This window comes from Puntigrus tetrazona, unplaced genomic scaffold, assembly GCF_018831695.1.
Source record: "Puntigrus tetrazona isolate hp1 unplaced genomic scaffold, ASM1883169v1 S000000798, whole genome shotgun sequence".
Classification (NCBI taxonomy): domain Eukaryota; kingdom Metazoa; phylum Chordata; class Actinopteri; order Cypriniformes; family Cyprinidae; genus Puntigrus; species Puntigrus tetrazona.
Window position 1 is genome coordinate 70419 of NW_025048402.1, and position 15418 is coordinate 85836.

Sequence of the window (15418 nt, forward strand, 5' to 3'; positions counted from 1 at the left end):
GATAAAGATTGATTGCAATCCTTATTAAATGGAAATTTCAGAAATCAAAAATGTTAATTTAAAAGGAAGTAGACTCATTTGGGAAATGTTTTCAGAACTACTACAGTAAAAATGCTGTAAAATTAGTAATTAGCATCCATGAATATTCTGTAAGTTCACACTTTCAAGCCATTCCAGGTGGATGACAAAGGATGGATGCATTGTGCACGTGCCTGTTAGATGTGCTACTCTTTCAAGTTGGCTTGCAGGAGCAAAGGAAGCAAAATTTCTTCACCTCAGCAAATGTATTATTCATGTCGCTTACAAGTAACCTCTTGAGGATTATTTGTGTGTGTTTTATGGACAGAATACCGGACCAAAAAAAAGAATGGAATGGCCAGCAAAGTTCTCAGCCCTTGTTTTATTTTGCCCTGAAGTTCGACACACAACAAAATGACGAAGTCCCTGTTCCAGATCGGACTGGACTGAACTAGAGGGAGGCCATGTTTCAGTGTTTGGACAATATCCTACACCAATCTGAAACACATAAGGATCCTGTGCCCAGCCCATAATCACCCTAATGTGTGGAGCAAGAGCCACTGATGGAGACCAGGTGCAAGAACCGACAACAAAGCTCACCACAGGGGAGAGTACTATGGACAGTGAGATCACAGAGGGAAGCTCTGCCCGCTGCACTGTAGCTGAGGATGAGCTAACTTAGTGCACTGTGTATCATCTGCCTGTCAATATCTGCTTGCTGGGAGTGGCTTGTGGTGTGTGTGAATCATAAGGATCCACACACCGTTCCTATGTCCCTGGTCTCAGCCTACAGCTTCTTGAGTCCTGGACTCCACCTCAGTCTGTCGAGCCAGCGGCTTCACAATATATCCTAGATCCCTCCTATCCACCATGGCCACCGCTTTGTCAGGCTCCTCATCCTTCTGGTTCCACTTTGGTCAGCCGTCAACCATCAGCCACCTCGGGACTCCAATACTTCAGCTGTGCCTCATCCCTTTATCACTCTGTTTATGTCAGACTCCTCCCTTTATTCTGGCTCCACTTTGGTCCTCTGTGACTCCAGCTCCACTGCAGTCTTCCAGATCTCCGCACTGGTCACCAGAGCCATCTGCTCCACCTTGCACGGCATCATGCATGGCTCTCCTTGCTCCAAGTTCCTACTGTTTCCTCCCTCTGTTGTCTCCACCATGGACTAAGTTCATCCTCCTCCTCCCAGGAATCTGTTCTCCTTCCAAACCTCCACATGGATGCACAGGTCCAGACTGCTTGCTACACATCTCTGGGCTTTCTCAGGGTGTTCACTTTCAACTCACTCAGAACACACATAATCTAATGTAAAACTTAACAATGGTAGGACTTTTGGTCAGTAAATGCATGGAGACCTGGCTAGTGTTTTTTTGAGTATATACGAGCTATAGAACCCCTACCTAGGGCATGACACATGTTTGTTGTGGGCTCCAAAATAATTCTGCATGCTCAAAAAGTCTAGTTTAATAGCACAAAATGCTCCTTTCATTTCCTGTTTATGTCTACCAAGACCTGTAGACCATTCACAGTACCAAAACTTCATTTTTAGTTGACTGTGAAATCATGCTTGTATGCAGTAAAGACTAATTACAATATTTGCCAGCTTTGAAAACTGCCTTGTTTTATTTTCCTTATATTGTAAAATATAATCTTTCTTTTAGCTTTTCTGTTCTGTGTTAAATGTTTTTACACATGGGTCTGAACTAGTCTCTTATTCAAAACAGTTACATTATCCTGAAGAGTTTTGAGAGCATGATTTCTTATTCGGTTTCCTGTGCCTGGTTCAATCATGGTGCAATACAAGAATGGATTCTGTAATGAAACTGGCATATAATCACCTGCGCTGAAAGGAAGGGAGTAGATGAAGGTTCCAGGCACCTGTTCAGCAGCCCGTTTGTACCACAGAGGAAAATGATCAGCACTGAACACCACCTCCTTATTCTCTCCAGTCAAGAAGTCTCTTAATAAAACAAACCACACACAATATTCATTATTACAAGCTGTTATACAACAGATATTAATCTAATATTATTCTAGAAGATAAATCTAGGTTTACGCTTGGGTAACATTTATCATAGTGTTCCTGTGACACAGATTACTCAAAACATCAATTAGTTTTGTTACCAGTGTTGGGGAAGCTATTATGGCATATGTTTGTATAGCTACAATACTACAAATATTACTACTGCTGATACTAAAAAGGTTCACATACAAGCTACTATTTAAAGAAGTGTTCAGTTTTATGTCATTCATATCAATGCTTTATTAAATGCTGACATTATGAGAACTCTTTCCAGGAGCTATTCATTGAAGCCTAACATGAACATAATGTCAATTCAAGCTATTTGTCTTTCTGGTTAAATACCCACATCGTAAAATTAGGGGCAAGCAGCTCCAACACGACTCTGACAAAGCTTGCAACATTAATACAAAGAACACTTATTAATGATCCCAATTCGGGAAGGAGATTGTCAATTTTAGCAACCAAAAAGTGACCAAGAATAAATGTCAAAGATGCAGCCCATATTCAATAGCTATACTCCCCTCCAGGGAATCTCAGTCACCATTTGCTGAACAGAGCTAAACTGTAGTAATTAAATAAATCTGTGGATAAAGAATAGCTTGAGTGTGTTCCTCATGTATTTACAAAATAGATGTGTGTTCACAATGTGTGTTCCACTGACAAATCATCTATGCTACTTTACTCCCTGAGTAAACTATAGAGAACAATGCTTGCTTGTGTGTGTCTGTTCACTAAGTTAATTATTCTTGCAAACACTGCGTGTGTCTGAGTGGGATTTGATAGGGGGTGTTTTAAAAGCCTGATCAAGTAAAGTTTAACTTAGTACTAACAGCGAAGAAAACCTGTTGTGTTTACGCGTCCAGAAACTGGCACAGGCTTTAATGATCTGCTGAGTTTCCCCAAGTGCAGCACAAAGATGTTTTTGAACAGTTAATTAAAACTCTGAACAAATTGAAGTTTAAGCACCTTTCGTGTTACATGCTTAACTGTACCAATGCAACAATTCATGTGTTAGTTCACTAGAGTTTGCTTTGGCCTTTTTTTAAATAAATCCTAAATGAGATTATAAGTTATTGATTGCTTTGTCATGACTGCTGAAACTAACATCTGACTTCTGTCTACCTCCGCTAGTAATGGGTTGTTCTTGAATGACTTGTTCATTTTGAACAATTCTTTAATGTGATTCAGGAAGAATGAGTGATTTGTTCATTTACACATGCGCATTATCCTACAGAACAAAAAAATTAGTTCAAAAGAATCTTTTCGGATCATACTGCTCAAACCTGAAGACTCAAGATGAAATAATCAATTCTCTTTCCAGATCATGCTGTATTGGTTAAAGCTTATTGAGCTGTCACACAATGAACAAACGACTCAGACTTGAAGACTTGTCAGATAATAGGTGAGGTGAGCTAATCATAGACTAATGAATTAATGTTTTCTGTTTCTCATAGCATTAGTTTTGTATTGTTTGTTGTGTGATCAGCATTAGAGTAGAAGTAGAAGATATGTTAGGGAAGTGACACAAAATATTTTAATTATGTTTTGCTAAAACAAATGAAATGACTCGAAAAAAGATGATAAGACACACCAATTTTCAATATCAAGCAGCAAAATAAACTGTTTTGTAAAGCTAAAACTAGTTGGACGCGGATGAGACCAGAAGTTAGACCCATAGAATTTTTACATCAGGAAAAAGGTGGATGGTCTCTTGCAAAACATTTAATACACATTAGTTACTGTTCTACTATTGCTCTATTGCATATAGTCTGAAACTCTGTCATAGAAAAACATAAATTATTAACTGATTGGTCAGTTGGTCTGGCATCACAAAAAGGTTGACGCGTGATAGTCCGGTTCGAGTGCCAAGGTAAGCTATCTCCACCCCTTTATCAGAGTTCCTACCAGGACAAAGAGAACCACAGAAACACATAATGAATAATAAAGTATATAAGAACTCTGGAAATAAAAATTCTATTAGTAAAGTCAACATGAAAAGGTCTTCATGACACCATTTCACCATTTTACAAATGGTGAACTAATAAGATGCTGTAAAGAAGGCATTCCACACCTTTATTTATTTGTGAATAAAAGATGCTTCAGAAGTCAATATGTAATGAAAGATTTTAAAGACATTTTTGTAATAACATGTACTACAGAAATGTAGTAAGAAAATATGGACTGTTCTTACTCAGATTTATTGAGAGCAAGACTGGTCCAGTATGCTTCTAGTGGTGCTGTGACAACAGCATCAAATAGAACTTCCTGAATCAGATCATTATCACCTACCAAAACAATCAAGATACAAACAAAATAATTCACACACACATCATGCTCTGATTTCTTGTATCGTTTAATATAATTAACTCTATAATATATATTTTAAATATTAGCTGCCCATCATAAAACTAAATCTAGAGTATAAAAAATGAGGTAACACAATAGCAGTCTTCAAAGCAAATGTTAGTGTTGGCATGCATTTAACTTACATTTTAAATGTGGTTCCCCATTGAAATACAGTTTGATGGCATCAATCTGAGACAAGAAACTGTGTTCTGGATGTTCCTCTGTGTTGCAGTATGTCCTGAAAAGTCAAATAAATCGGTCACACACATGCAAACGTCAAACACATTCTGTAGACTCCTCAAAAAGGTACTTTAAAGACACTGAATAAAATATTTTAGGAAAGTACTGTACCATTCATTCGCTAATAAAACATCTGGATGCTCCAAATCATGTAGTCCTGAAACAGAAGATATATCTGTTTCATGCTGTTGCTTAAGGCTGCTTCAGATTCATATTGTATGACATGATATAGCCCAGCAGGATAAGATCCTTAAATAGCAACATCCGGTGATGAGGAACACTGATTCCTAACAGATAAAGATAAGTGAAAGGTCTATATATTATCTTAAAAAATCATTATTATGTAGTCTGCATCAATGCTTTCCATAAATAAAGCAATCAAGAATATATATATGAGAATTAAATGAACATTTGTTCAGCAACAATCATACCACATGTTGGCAGTGATAACCTAGTAGGCTGCGGGCTGACATTTAACACAGTTGCGTTGCGGGTATCCAGAGTTTGCATTCTTGAGGACCTTTCCGGATCCCACCCTCTCTCTCTCGCACTTTGATTACTATCTATCTATTCTACACTGCCCTAACAAGACAAAACTTTAAAATACAACAATGAACTGTTGCACTTGTCATAAAAAAGGCAACATGGTTTTGTTCTCATGTTCTCATAGTATTAGAGAATGTTAATGGCTATATATATCTATATATATATATATATATATATATATATATATATATATATATATATATAGTGAAGAATCACACGACAAGTAGAGCTCAAGAAAAGTGAGCCCAAAGGGTGGATTTATTGACAATAAATTAAAATGCGTCCTGGTGCTAAGGTGATCTTGCTCTTAGGTGTCCCTTGGTGTTCACTGGAGAGCAAGGAACCATCGGGTCACCCTGGCATTTGTGTCCTTGGCCCAGGCCATCCATTGCAGGGAGGCATGACTGGTGACCAGGGTGAACTTCTGGCCCAAGAGATAGTAGCAGAGCTCCAGGACTGCCCACTTGATGGCCAGGGCCTCCTTTTCCACCGCTTTATAGTTTCTCTCGGCTGGGGTCAGCTTTCGGCTGATGTACAACCTCAAATGCTCCTTGCCCTCCTGGACTTGCAACAGGACAGCTCCTAGTTATGTGATAGGCATCTGTTTGCTCCAGGAAGGGGCAGTTGAAGTCGGGGGCTCTGAGGACTGGCTCCGATGTCAGGGCCATCTTCAACTTTTGGAAGACCTCCTCTGCTGCTGGTGTCCACTCCACTTTCTCAGGTTGCCCCTTCCTGGTCAGATCTGTGAGGGAGGCAGTTAAAGAGGAGAAGTTGGGCATAAAACAGCGATAATACTCTGCCAACCCCAAGAACGCAAGCACCTAAATTTTGATGAGGGGTCTGGTAGCCATTCTGATCGCTTCCACCTTCTTCTCCTGGGGCCAGATGAGGCCCCTCCCGATCTGGAAACCCAGGTACTTCTCTTCAGAAAGAGCGAGATGACATTTGGGGGGTTGTCTGTGAGCCTAGCCCTCCAGAGCTCTGAAAGTACCCTCTGTAACCGGTCCAGGTGTTCGTCCAATGCCTGGGAGTGGATTAGGACGTCATTCAGGCGGCTGTGTAGGCTTCGTGGGGGCGTAATATGATGTCCATCATCTGTTGGAATGTCACCGGGGCACTGCAGAGACCGAAGGGAAGGGTCCAGTATTGCCAGTGGCCACTAGGGGAAGAAAAGGCAGTTTTAGCTTTTGCAGATGCAGACACTGGTACTGTCTGTCTTTTGGGATGCCGACTCGACTGAACTTGACTGAACAACAGCTCCTTTGTGATGTTCTTCGCGGTGGGGGTGTGGAGAGGAACTGCTTCTGGATACTGGGTGGCATAGTCGACAATCACCAAGATGTGTTCATGACCCCGAACAGACTTCGGCAGTGGCCCTACTAGGTCCATCCCGATGCACACGAAGGGCACCTCGATGATGGGTAGTGGAATCAGCGGACTGGGGGCAGAAGTTCTTGGGCCCATCAGTTGGCAGGTTGGACATGCCTGAAAGAACCTCTTCACCTCTGCCTCCATGTTGGGCCAGTGAATCCGTTACCGGATCCGTTGGGTGGTGTTCACTGCTCCTAGATGTCCTGTCATGGGATGTGAATGAGCGAGCTCCAGCATGGTTTCTGTTTTTGTTCGAGGCACCACCAATAACAGTTTCTCCTTTGACGATGGTAGAACACTAGTAGAAGGTTATTGCATATGGCCTCTCCTACATCAATGTGACCACAGCGCACCTACATGTGGTACACCTGTCTCGCTAAGTTGCCGTGTGGTGCAACCAAAAACAGACAGTATAATTGGGAAAAAAGACTCAGAGAAGAGATCGGTGCTTTCACCCCTAACTTTTTATTACTTGCAAGGATTCTACTCTGGCTCTTCTGCAATTTTAAGGGATTTTTCAATCTTTCAATCAAAGCAGGTGTCATCCTAGGCAGAACTTAACAGCCATTCCCTCTGCCTACCTGTCTTGCAATCTCATCTCTGCCTATTGTTAGGACTGTGTTTACTCCCCTCTTAACCTTCTTTTGTCCTGTCAGCACTTTGTTTAATAAACCTGCAGTCGCTCATTTTGCATTTGAGTTCACTCTCATAAAATCCCTTATAAGACTGATGCCAGTGATGTTGGATTAGGGGCAGTGCTAACACAAGAGCTGGATGAAGGCGAAAGAGTAGTAACATATTCATCTAGAGTACTGTAGGGAGCTGAGAAAACCCTATTCTGTGTCAAAGAAAGAGTGTTTGGCGGATGAAAATGGATGCCTTATCTGGAAGGAAGAAATTCTGACATCATTACAGATTATTACTGGGAGTGCACAGACATAGCATGCATTGAATATTTTGGAGTCTTGGTAATTTTGAGTGTTAACTTAAATCTGCTTGTATTAGGCACATAGGGACCAGGTTATGGTAACTCAAGACTAGTGTTGCTTATAGTCTGGATACTCTCACCCTATGAAACGGTTTAATGCAGCCAGGGTTTTAATCTGATTGATACAGTGGGCAACAATTACACAGCAAAGGAAATTATGCAAAAATCATAACAAACAGCCACTACATTTCACTCATAGTCACATCATGAAAAATATCACTGTTTAGGAATCACAGCATATTGCAGGAAACACACACATAAATACATCTATAATAATCATATTAAGTGAAATGTAGTGAACACAGTCTATTTAAGTCTATTTATAGTTACCTTCTTCAACAGAGATATTTCCTCTGAAGACATATTTGCCATGACCTCTGGACAGGGCCACTCCTAAACTGAAAATAAATAATAGACATCTAATTAAGTACAGAAATTTACATCACCAATCTATTCTTCATTTTGTTTTTATCATATTTATTTATCAATTCTGGCTTCCTAATATGGTTTCCCACATAATACTATAGATTTTGTACAATAACCAAGCTTTATTTTTTCCCCACATCAGCAAATCGACAACATCACCAGCCATAAATTATCCTGAATCCATAAGCTGCATCCTTTTTGGGTAGGTTAAAATGAAACTGCAAGTTAAATATGTTACAAAATGATTTAGGAATTTTTTGAAAAAATGACTTTTAAAACAGAAAAATCTAAATCTGAAAGTAATTGTGTAGTGACGCAAAAAGCTATGGTATATTATTATGCTTTTTTAGAACATGAGCAATAACTGTTTAACAAACAGTTCAGTTTTAAGTCAGTTCTTATTTCACTTTATTTAGCCAATGGATCATTTGAGGGATCTAAAATATACTTCTGAAAAAAAATAGCACTGAAAGAGGTCTTATTATTACCAGACATTTTTAACAATCCTTGAATACGTGAAATGAATCCAGTCTCTCTGGTTCCCCCTGATCGTCACCAGAGGTGACTATCACCTGAGTTTTGACTGTTTATCTTGAACTTGAATTTCCCATAACACTGTACCTGGAACTCATCAATGAGCACAACTGGTGCTCATTTAAAGGACTATTTAAGCTTGTGTTTCAGAATCACGCTTTGCAAACTCTTGTTTTGCTCCAGCTGTCATTATTAACTGTTTCTATCTCTGTTTGGATATCTGTGTTGACCTTATACTCATTTTGGATTACTTTCTGCCTGCCTCTTAGCCCCTTGCTTTGTTCTATGGAGGACTGTTTACTCTGCCTGCCCTGATCTCTGGTTTGTCTTGTTACATTGTTACATTCCTGTTGGCTGGTCACCTACCATTGCCTGTATGACTGCACATGATCTTTCAATGGAAGCATCATAAAAACTGCAAACTACCTGGTACAATCAGATACATTCGTGTCTGTTAAAGCAAATTTAACAAATCTACATCAGTCCTCAACCAGCATGGCATGAAGAAAAGTCCTATTGAAACCTCTCATGAATTGGAGCTAAGTTACCACAGCAGCAAAACTACACCAGCAAGATAAGACAGATTTTTACATCCAAATGTTCATGTAATGGGTTTAAAAAATATTCTGGACAGTGCTTAACATTCTGATAATTTTTCATTTTCATAATAATATTATACATAATAACAAATGTTTAATACATATACCTTTGTATAAATTGTTTTTACTTTTTTTATATATATCACCCCTTTTGAAGTATTTTTAGTACCTGAATATAATTTTTTTCAGAAGGAAGGTTTGTATTTTTTTCCGTGGTTGAACAACAAGAGCAAACTGTATCTTGGAGGAATCCAGCATCACTCTTGGCATAACACACCACACCTAACCCTCAAAAGGGGAAGGTATAAGCATCAGCAAAAGTCACGGAGGATCCAGGATTTCTCTTCAGAAGTACTAGATTGCACAAAGACAGCAACATTTTCATTAACATTTCTCTGCAAATCCCAGATGCCAGAAAGACCTTCCTGCTTTCTCCCTATTTACTTTAATAAAAGGCTATAGATACTGACTATTATGAGAGAGTGCTCAGTCATTGCTCGTGGAGTATTTGTACTATGCTTTATCGGCTGTGGGCTCTTTGTTTACTATGGCTTTCAGTGACCTACATGAGTCAGGTCAACTCACCGCCAATCCTCGTAAGTTAGGTAGAAGATTTATAGATCTTTATGATTCAAGTCTATTTGTCGATCAGCACAAGCCAGGTCAAGCTGATGTTTACCCATGAGGGAGAGTCTTCGCTGATCGTTACTTCATCGCGAATCTGCCCGACTCACATCAAGTCCCTGCCAGATGGCCACAGTCAAGCCCCTCCTCCGCTGACCATCCAGAGTCATGTCACATCTCATCAGGTTTGCAAGAGTCACATCACGTCGGAACTGATCAGTCTAAGCCATGTCATGTCTCATCAGATCAGCCAGAGCCACTTCATGTCTTATTCAACCAGACAGAGTCACCTCACACCTATGCTGATCACTGCACAAGATGGCCACCAACCCAGAGCCATTGCACAAGATGCCACACCAGTGTATCCCAGCATCGTGGATGCAGCACTTGGAGACACCAGGGGCATTCCAAGGGCGTCTAAGGCTGGTGTTCAGATTGGCAGACCCATCGCTGATGTCGGTGCATGCAGCAGACATCCCCAGAGCTTCAGGCCTCACCAGCCCACGTGTGAGCTCGCAAAACCTTCTCAGTCAATGAATCTGCTCCCAGACTTCATGAGGTGTCAGCCTATGCTGTAGATCCTCTAGGGTTATCCCCTGAGGCTTGTCCTGTTGATCCCTCAGAGGGGTCTCTACACACTGCAGAGCCTCTGAGGGTAATGGTGCACCACTGGAGACTCACACACTGCCTAGCCACGGCCACAGAGGCCATTTGTAAATCTTGTAAACCTGTGAACTCACAGCCTGTACTGACTCGGCCACAGAGGCTATTGTTAACCTCTCTGTGGTCACTTTTTCAGCCCCGCCTACTCCACCCTGGCTACCTGCTCAGACGGCTGCTCCTTGGCTCCGTCAGCTACACCTTCGTGGTCTTCAGCTCTGGCCTGAAAGACTTCTGCTTCACCTGTGCTGCCCTGGAGGGCTTCTGCTTCACTTGTGCTGCCCTGGAGGGCTTCTGCTCTGCCTGCGCTGCCGTGGCTCTGTGCACTACTGCCACTGCTCTATGGCCTAGGTCAATAAAGGCTCCATCCTCCAGGCCCAAAGTTGTCCCATGCTTCAAGTGCAAGGCCTTGTTTACCAGTAAACCCGCAAATGGATTCACAAATGGATTAACAGCCAAATTATTCATTTGAATGTAAACATATTAAGTCCACAATTAAGTCCACATAATATAAAGTGGGACCCTGAATGGTTTTGGAAGCAGTGCTACATTTGTCAAAGCACCCAGCAACAACTGCCCAGCGCCCTGATCTTTGATGCTGTAAAGGATGGTATCTGAGAATGTGCATCCTATACAAGCTAAAATTTCCTTGAATGCACCTTACATTGTATTCAAGGTATATGTTTTTATCATGAATATTCTGGGTTTTGAACCCATGACCTCAGCACTTAAGGTGCTCTACTGCTGAGACTGGCAACATTTGTTCAAAAATCAAATCAAACCCAACTTAATAAGATTAATACTCTTTCAGGTGCATTTGACAAGGGCTGCCCATTACTGCTGAACTATTTGAATTGTTAACAACAAGATCATCAACTACTTATTTACTTTCTTCACTGTAAATAAAAAAGGTTTCGAAAAATTGTTTCAACTTAAAATAATTTGTTACCACACTTACTTAAAATGTTTAGTTTAGTCAACTAGAAAATTTTAATTACTTAATGTTAATTTAATTGAAAACAGGAATGTTTTAGTTGACTAAAATTGACTGAAGTCAATTGGGGAAACAGCTATTTCTTTTACAGTGTCCATTTTTATTTGGTGTTGGGTGCTTGTGTTAATTTTGGAATCTGGCTAAAATCTTTTAGAGCTGTGCTGCTGTGGATAGTTCTACTCTGTTTTTTTTGCAGAGGGTAGTGGAATGGGTTTGAGTCCAGCCTTCTGTCAGTGTTCCTGTTGTTCTACATTGTGCTATAAGTATAGAAAGAAAGCAAGAAAGAAAGAAACTTACCTAAAGGGAGTTCCTTTAATATCTGTGTAGTAGTAGTCATTGCGAAGAACAAGCACACGCTTCTAAGAGAGTCACAAACAAACACACAAACACTGAATAATGAATAATACACCTACTGATAAACTCATTACATGTTTATTTATGAGACTGTATATTATTTGTTAATATCTTTGTTTGTGTGTGTGTGTGTAGATGTAGTTACCCCTTTATCCACAGTCTTCTTCACTTTCATAGAGAAGCTTCCTGTCTGCCTGTTCACCATGGCATTACGCAGCTGGAGGAAAAAAAAAATCTAACTGAGAAAACAGCATTATTTTTTTGATAATAACACATGAGTAAGGTTTGTCAATGCAAAACTCTTTTTCACTAACTTTCACAATGTTAGTGTTACGATTCCAGTCCATTAAACACTAGAAGTCGTCCTCGCCATTATTTTAACTCTCACATAATTCAGACTGTGGAACACCTTCCTGGACTACATTTCCCATCAACACAATCTTATAATTAATCATACACTGACTGTATACACACAGCTGTCACCAATCACACAATCACCTAATTACACAGCTTCTCTCAGGCTAACACACACTATTTAAACAATGGACTTTCCACTGATCACTGACGAGTATTGTTTGCATGTATTGCTATTCTGGTGATAGCACTCTATGGAGCCATTTCCAGTTACTCTAGTTATATCCTATTTTTTTTTACCTTCGTTTGGACTATTGCTGGTTTACCTGAATTATCTCTCTGTCTTTGCTCTGTTGGATTACTGCACAGCAATAGATGCATTTCGCAGTATTAAGGTTAACAATTAATTGATTGATTGATCTTTAATTCAAATTTTCGAAAACATTGACATACCTAATTTAAAGGCTGGGAGGCACCTGGACAATTTTTAATATAACTCCAATTGGATTCGTCTGACAAAAGAAAGTCACATACACCTAGGATGCTTCAAAGGTGAGTAAAAGACACTACAATTTCAATTTTTGGGTGAACTAACCCTTTAATACAGGAACTTAAGTATATTTTGGGAGAAATTATGAACTGTTTTTGACTGACATTTAATTCAAACCTGCAGTAAAACACAAATGTTATTTATGTAGTCACAAAACAACTGAGCTCAATCTCTGTTGTCGAGGATAATTACCAAGACACACCTAAACATAAAAAAAAAAAAAGCTTTAAATCAGAAACCAGGACAAATAGACTCATTGAAAACAGTGGCAAAAGAAAGGTCCAAACAGTGGCGTTGTGTGAAAGATTGCCCCCTTTCTGGAAGAGATTTTGAAATGGAATGGCGAAAGGCAGATGGCCCGTGGAGAACACTGGTGAAAGTTCAGAACGAGAGAGTATAACTGGACAACAAACACATTCCAAGGTGGAAGTGATGAAGGTAAGAGACAGGGAGCCCTGAGTCGCAGCGTAATGATGGGACCCCAGGCCATAACCAGTTTGCCAATGGAGAGCAGGGCCAAAGCATGACAGTAACAGAATGTGGAGTCCACACTTCTAATGAACATACAGATATAGCTAACTTGTTTATATTCATTGAATTGGACTATTTAGCTATCATATTTGGTTTATAACTTATGTAGTACTTTTCCTGAGCAAAAAAAAAGGCTTTTTTACTAACAAACACAATATAACGTGCTAAATTTACATATATAAATGAATAATCAAACAAAGAAATGTATGTCCAACCCCACCTTCTGAACAGAATGAACAGTAGAGTAAAAAAAATAAACCTAAGTAACCAAACCCTAGACCCCAAATGCTTGAAACCCAATTAATGCTTGACAGATTTGTGCAAGCTAGACAGAGGGGGGTTAAGGAAAAACAAAGCATTTTGTATGGCTGTGCAAATAATCAAATTCGATTACCATGCACATGTTCTATGGTTATCCCCCTTTTGACTTTTTCATTAAGAAAGATTATTGTGTTAAAATATACCAGAAGGAGCAAGTTGAGTTAGCACAGTGGTCTTAATACACTGGCTCTGTGCTATGGTTAACAGATTTTAATAAAGACGGTTCCTGCAGAACTTTAATTTAAACTATTTATAACTTTAAACAACAAAATTTTACCTCATCCTCCTTGTCTTCCCACTCCACCTCCGACAGATCCACACTGCTATAGCTGGATTTTCTCCTCTTTTTCCCTTCTTCATACTGGAAGCACAAGCCATAGAAACGCCAAAGTGTAACATAATGTGTAATGGAGTAATACTGCTTTAAATACAATTACTACCATCACTATTAGTGTCTGACATTCCTCTGTAGATCATTAACTAAATATATTATTTATATACAGTATGTCAATGCAACATCTATAACTCAATTTAATGTTTGTCCCACAGAGATCTGCAGAGATCTATTTATAAAGCCACCTAAAATTTAAGACTTAAGATTATGAGTAATTTATAAAGGGTCCCAAGTGGTCTCAGCTCCTAAATAAAAAAAATAAAAAAATAAAAAAGGAGTAATAAAAGCGAAGAGGAGACAAATACTTTCCAGTGAAAATATGACATATTGGAATTATATGATAATATGAAGTTGATAAAATTATACAAAATTGTATTGTCGATATTTAAAGTCTTTGGCGATGGGACATGATGTCTCCATTTCCTTCTTCAGAGAACGAGGTTTACAACAAATGTAACTCAGGAGCATTGCAGAAGTCCTGTGTTTCAGAACATTTACACAAATGGTCATCCCTCAGGTACATATGGAACATTGGAAGTAATTAAATCCTCATAACAAGGTAGAGTACCAGACGAGGAAACATAGGTTCTAAGACTTTACCATGTAATACACATTTGGTCAACAGGGTCTACTGTTTGGACACTCTAAAGCCTACTCTTTTTCTATCTAGCACCTAAACTCTGGAACTATCTCCCCTAACTGTGTTCGGGAAGCAGACACACTCTGCCAGTTTAAATCTAGATTAAAGACACATCTTTTTAACTTAGCCTACACATAACACACCAACACACCTTTTATTATTCAAATCCGTTAAAGGATTTTTAGGCTGCATTACTTAGATTTGCTGGAACCGGGAACACTACTCCTAAAATACGATGTACTTGTGACATCGTAAAAAGAATAGCATCTACGCTAATATTAGTCCTGTTTCTTTCTCAATCTGTTTTCACAGTTTGTATCCAGACTAGATGGTGGATCAGCACCCAGAGATTATGTTCATCAGAGACCAGAACACCTAGATCGCCCGTGACAGATCACCAGATCCTGATGCACACACACACACACACACACACACACAAAGTCATTTACACTACCTGACACAGCAGCGTTTAAAATTGAACTGGAAGTTAAGTGCTGGGCGTCCGGTCAGAGGAGAACTGCCCCAACTGAGTCTGGTTTCTCCCAAGGTTTTTTTTTTTCTCCATTCTATATGCATGGGGTTTTGTTTCCAACGCTGTCGCCTCTGGCTTGCTTGGTTGGGGACACTTAACTTCTAGTGACTATCGTTGAATTGACTACAGAGACCGTCTCTGCATTTAATAAGAAATTGGTCACTTTCGTCATATACATCCCTGTCATTATACTGTACAGTGCTTTGATGCAACCTGTGTGTTGTTAAAAGCGCTATATAAATAAAAATGATTGATTGATTGATCTAAAGCCGGCCCGAAGCTGAACCTAGCACACATGTATCTACAGATGTCTGCCAGTGAGGCGCAACTTGCCAAAGCCCAGGAGTATGCCACACTTCTTATAGAA

General features: G+C 39.6%; 1 protein-coding gene across 1 annotated transcript in view; it reads right to left on the reverse strand.

The window, feature by feature from the left end:
* The window catches only part of cacna2d3a (calcium channel, voltage-dependent, alpha 2/delta subunit 3a), a 115343-nt gene that overhangs the window by 21688 nt on the left and 78237 nt on the right, over positions 1–15418 (reverse strand). Inside the window, 9 exon segments of the mRNA XM_043233407.1 lie at positions 1863–1984; positions 3853–3948; positions 4239–4332; positions 4537–4631; positions 4745–4790; positions 7869–7936; positions 11673–11734; positions 11875–11946; positions 13763–13846. Of these exon segments, the coding sequence (XP_043089342.1) occupies positions 1863–1984; positions 3853–3948; positions 4239–4332; positions 4537–4631; positions 4745–4790; positions 7869–7936; positions 11673–11734; positions 11875–11946; positions 13763–13846 (739 nt within the window).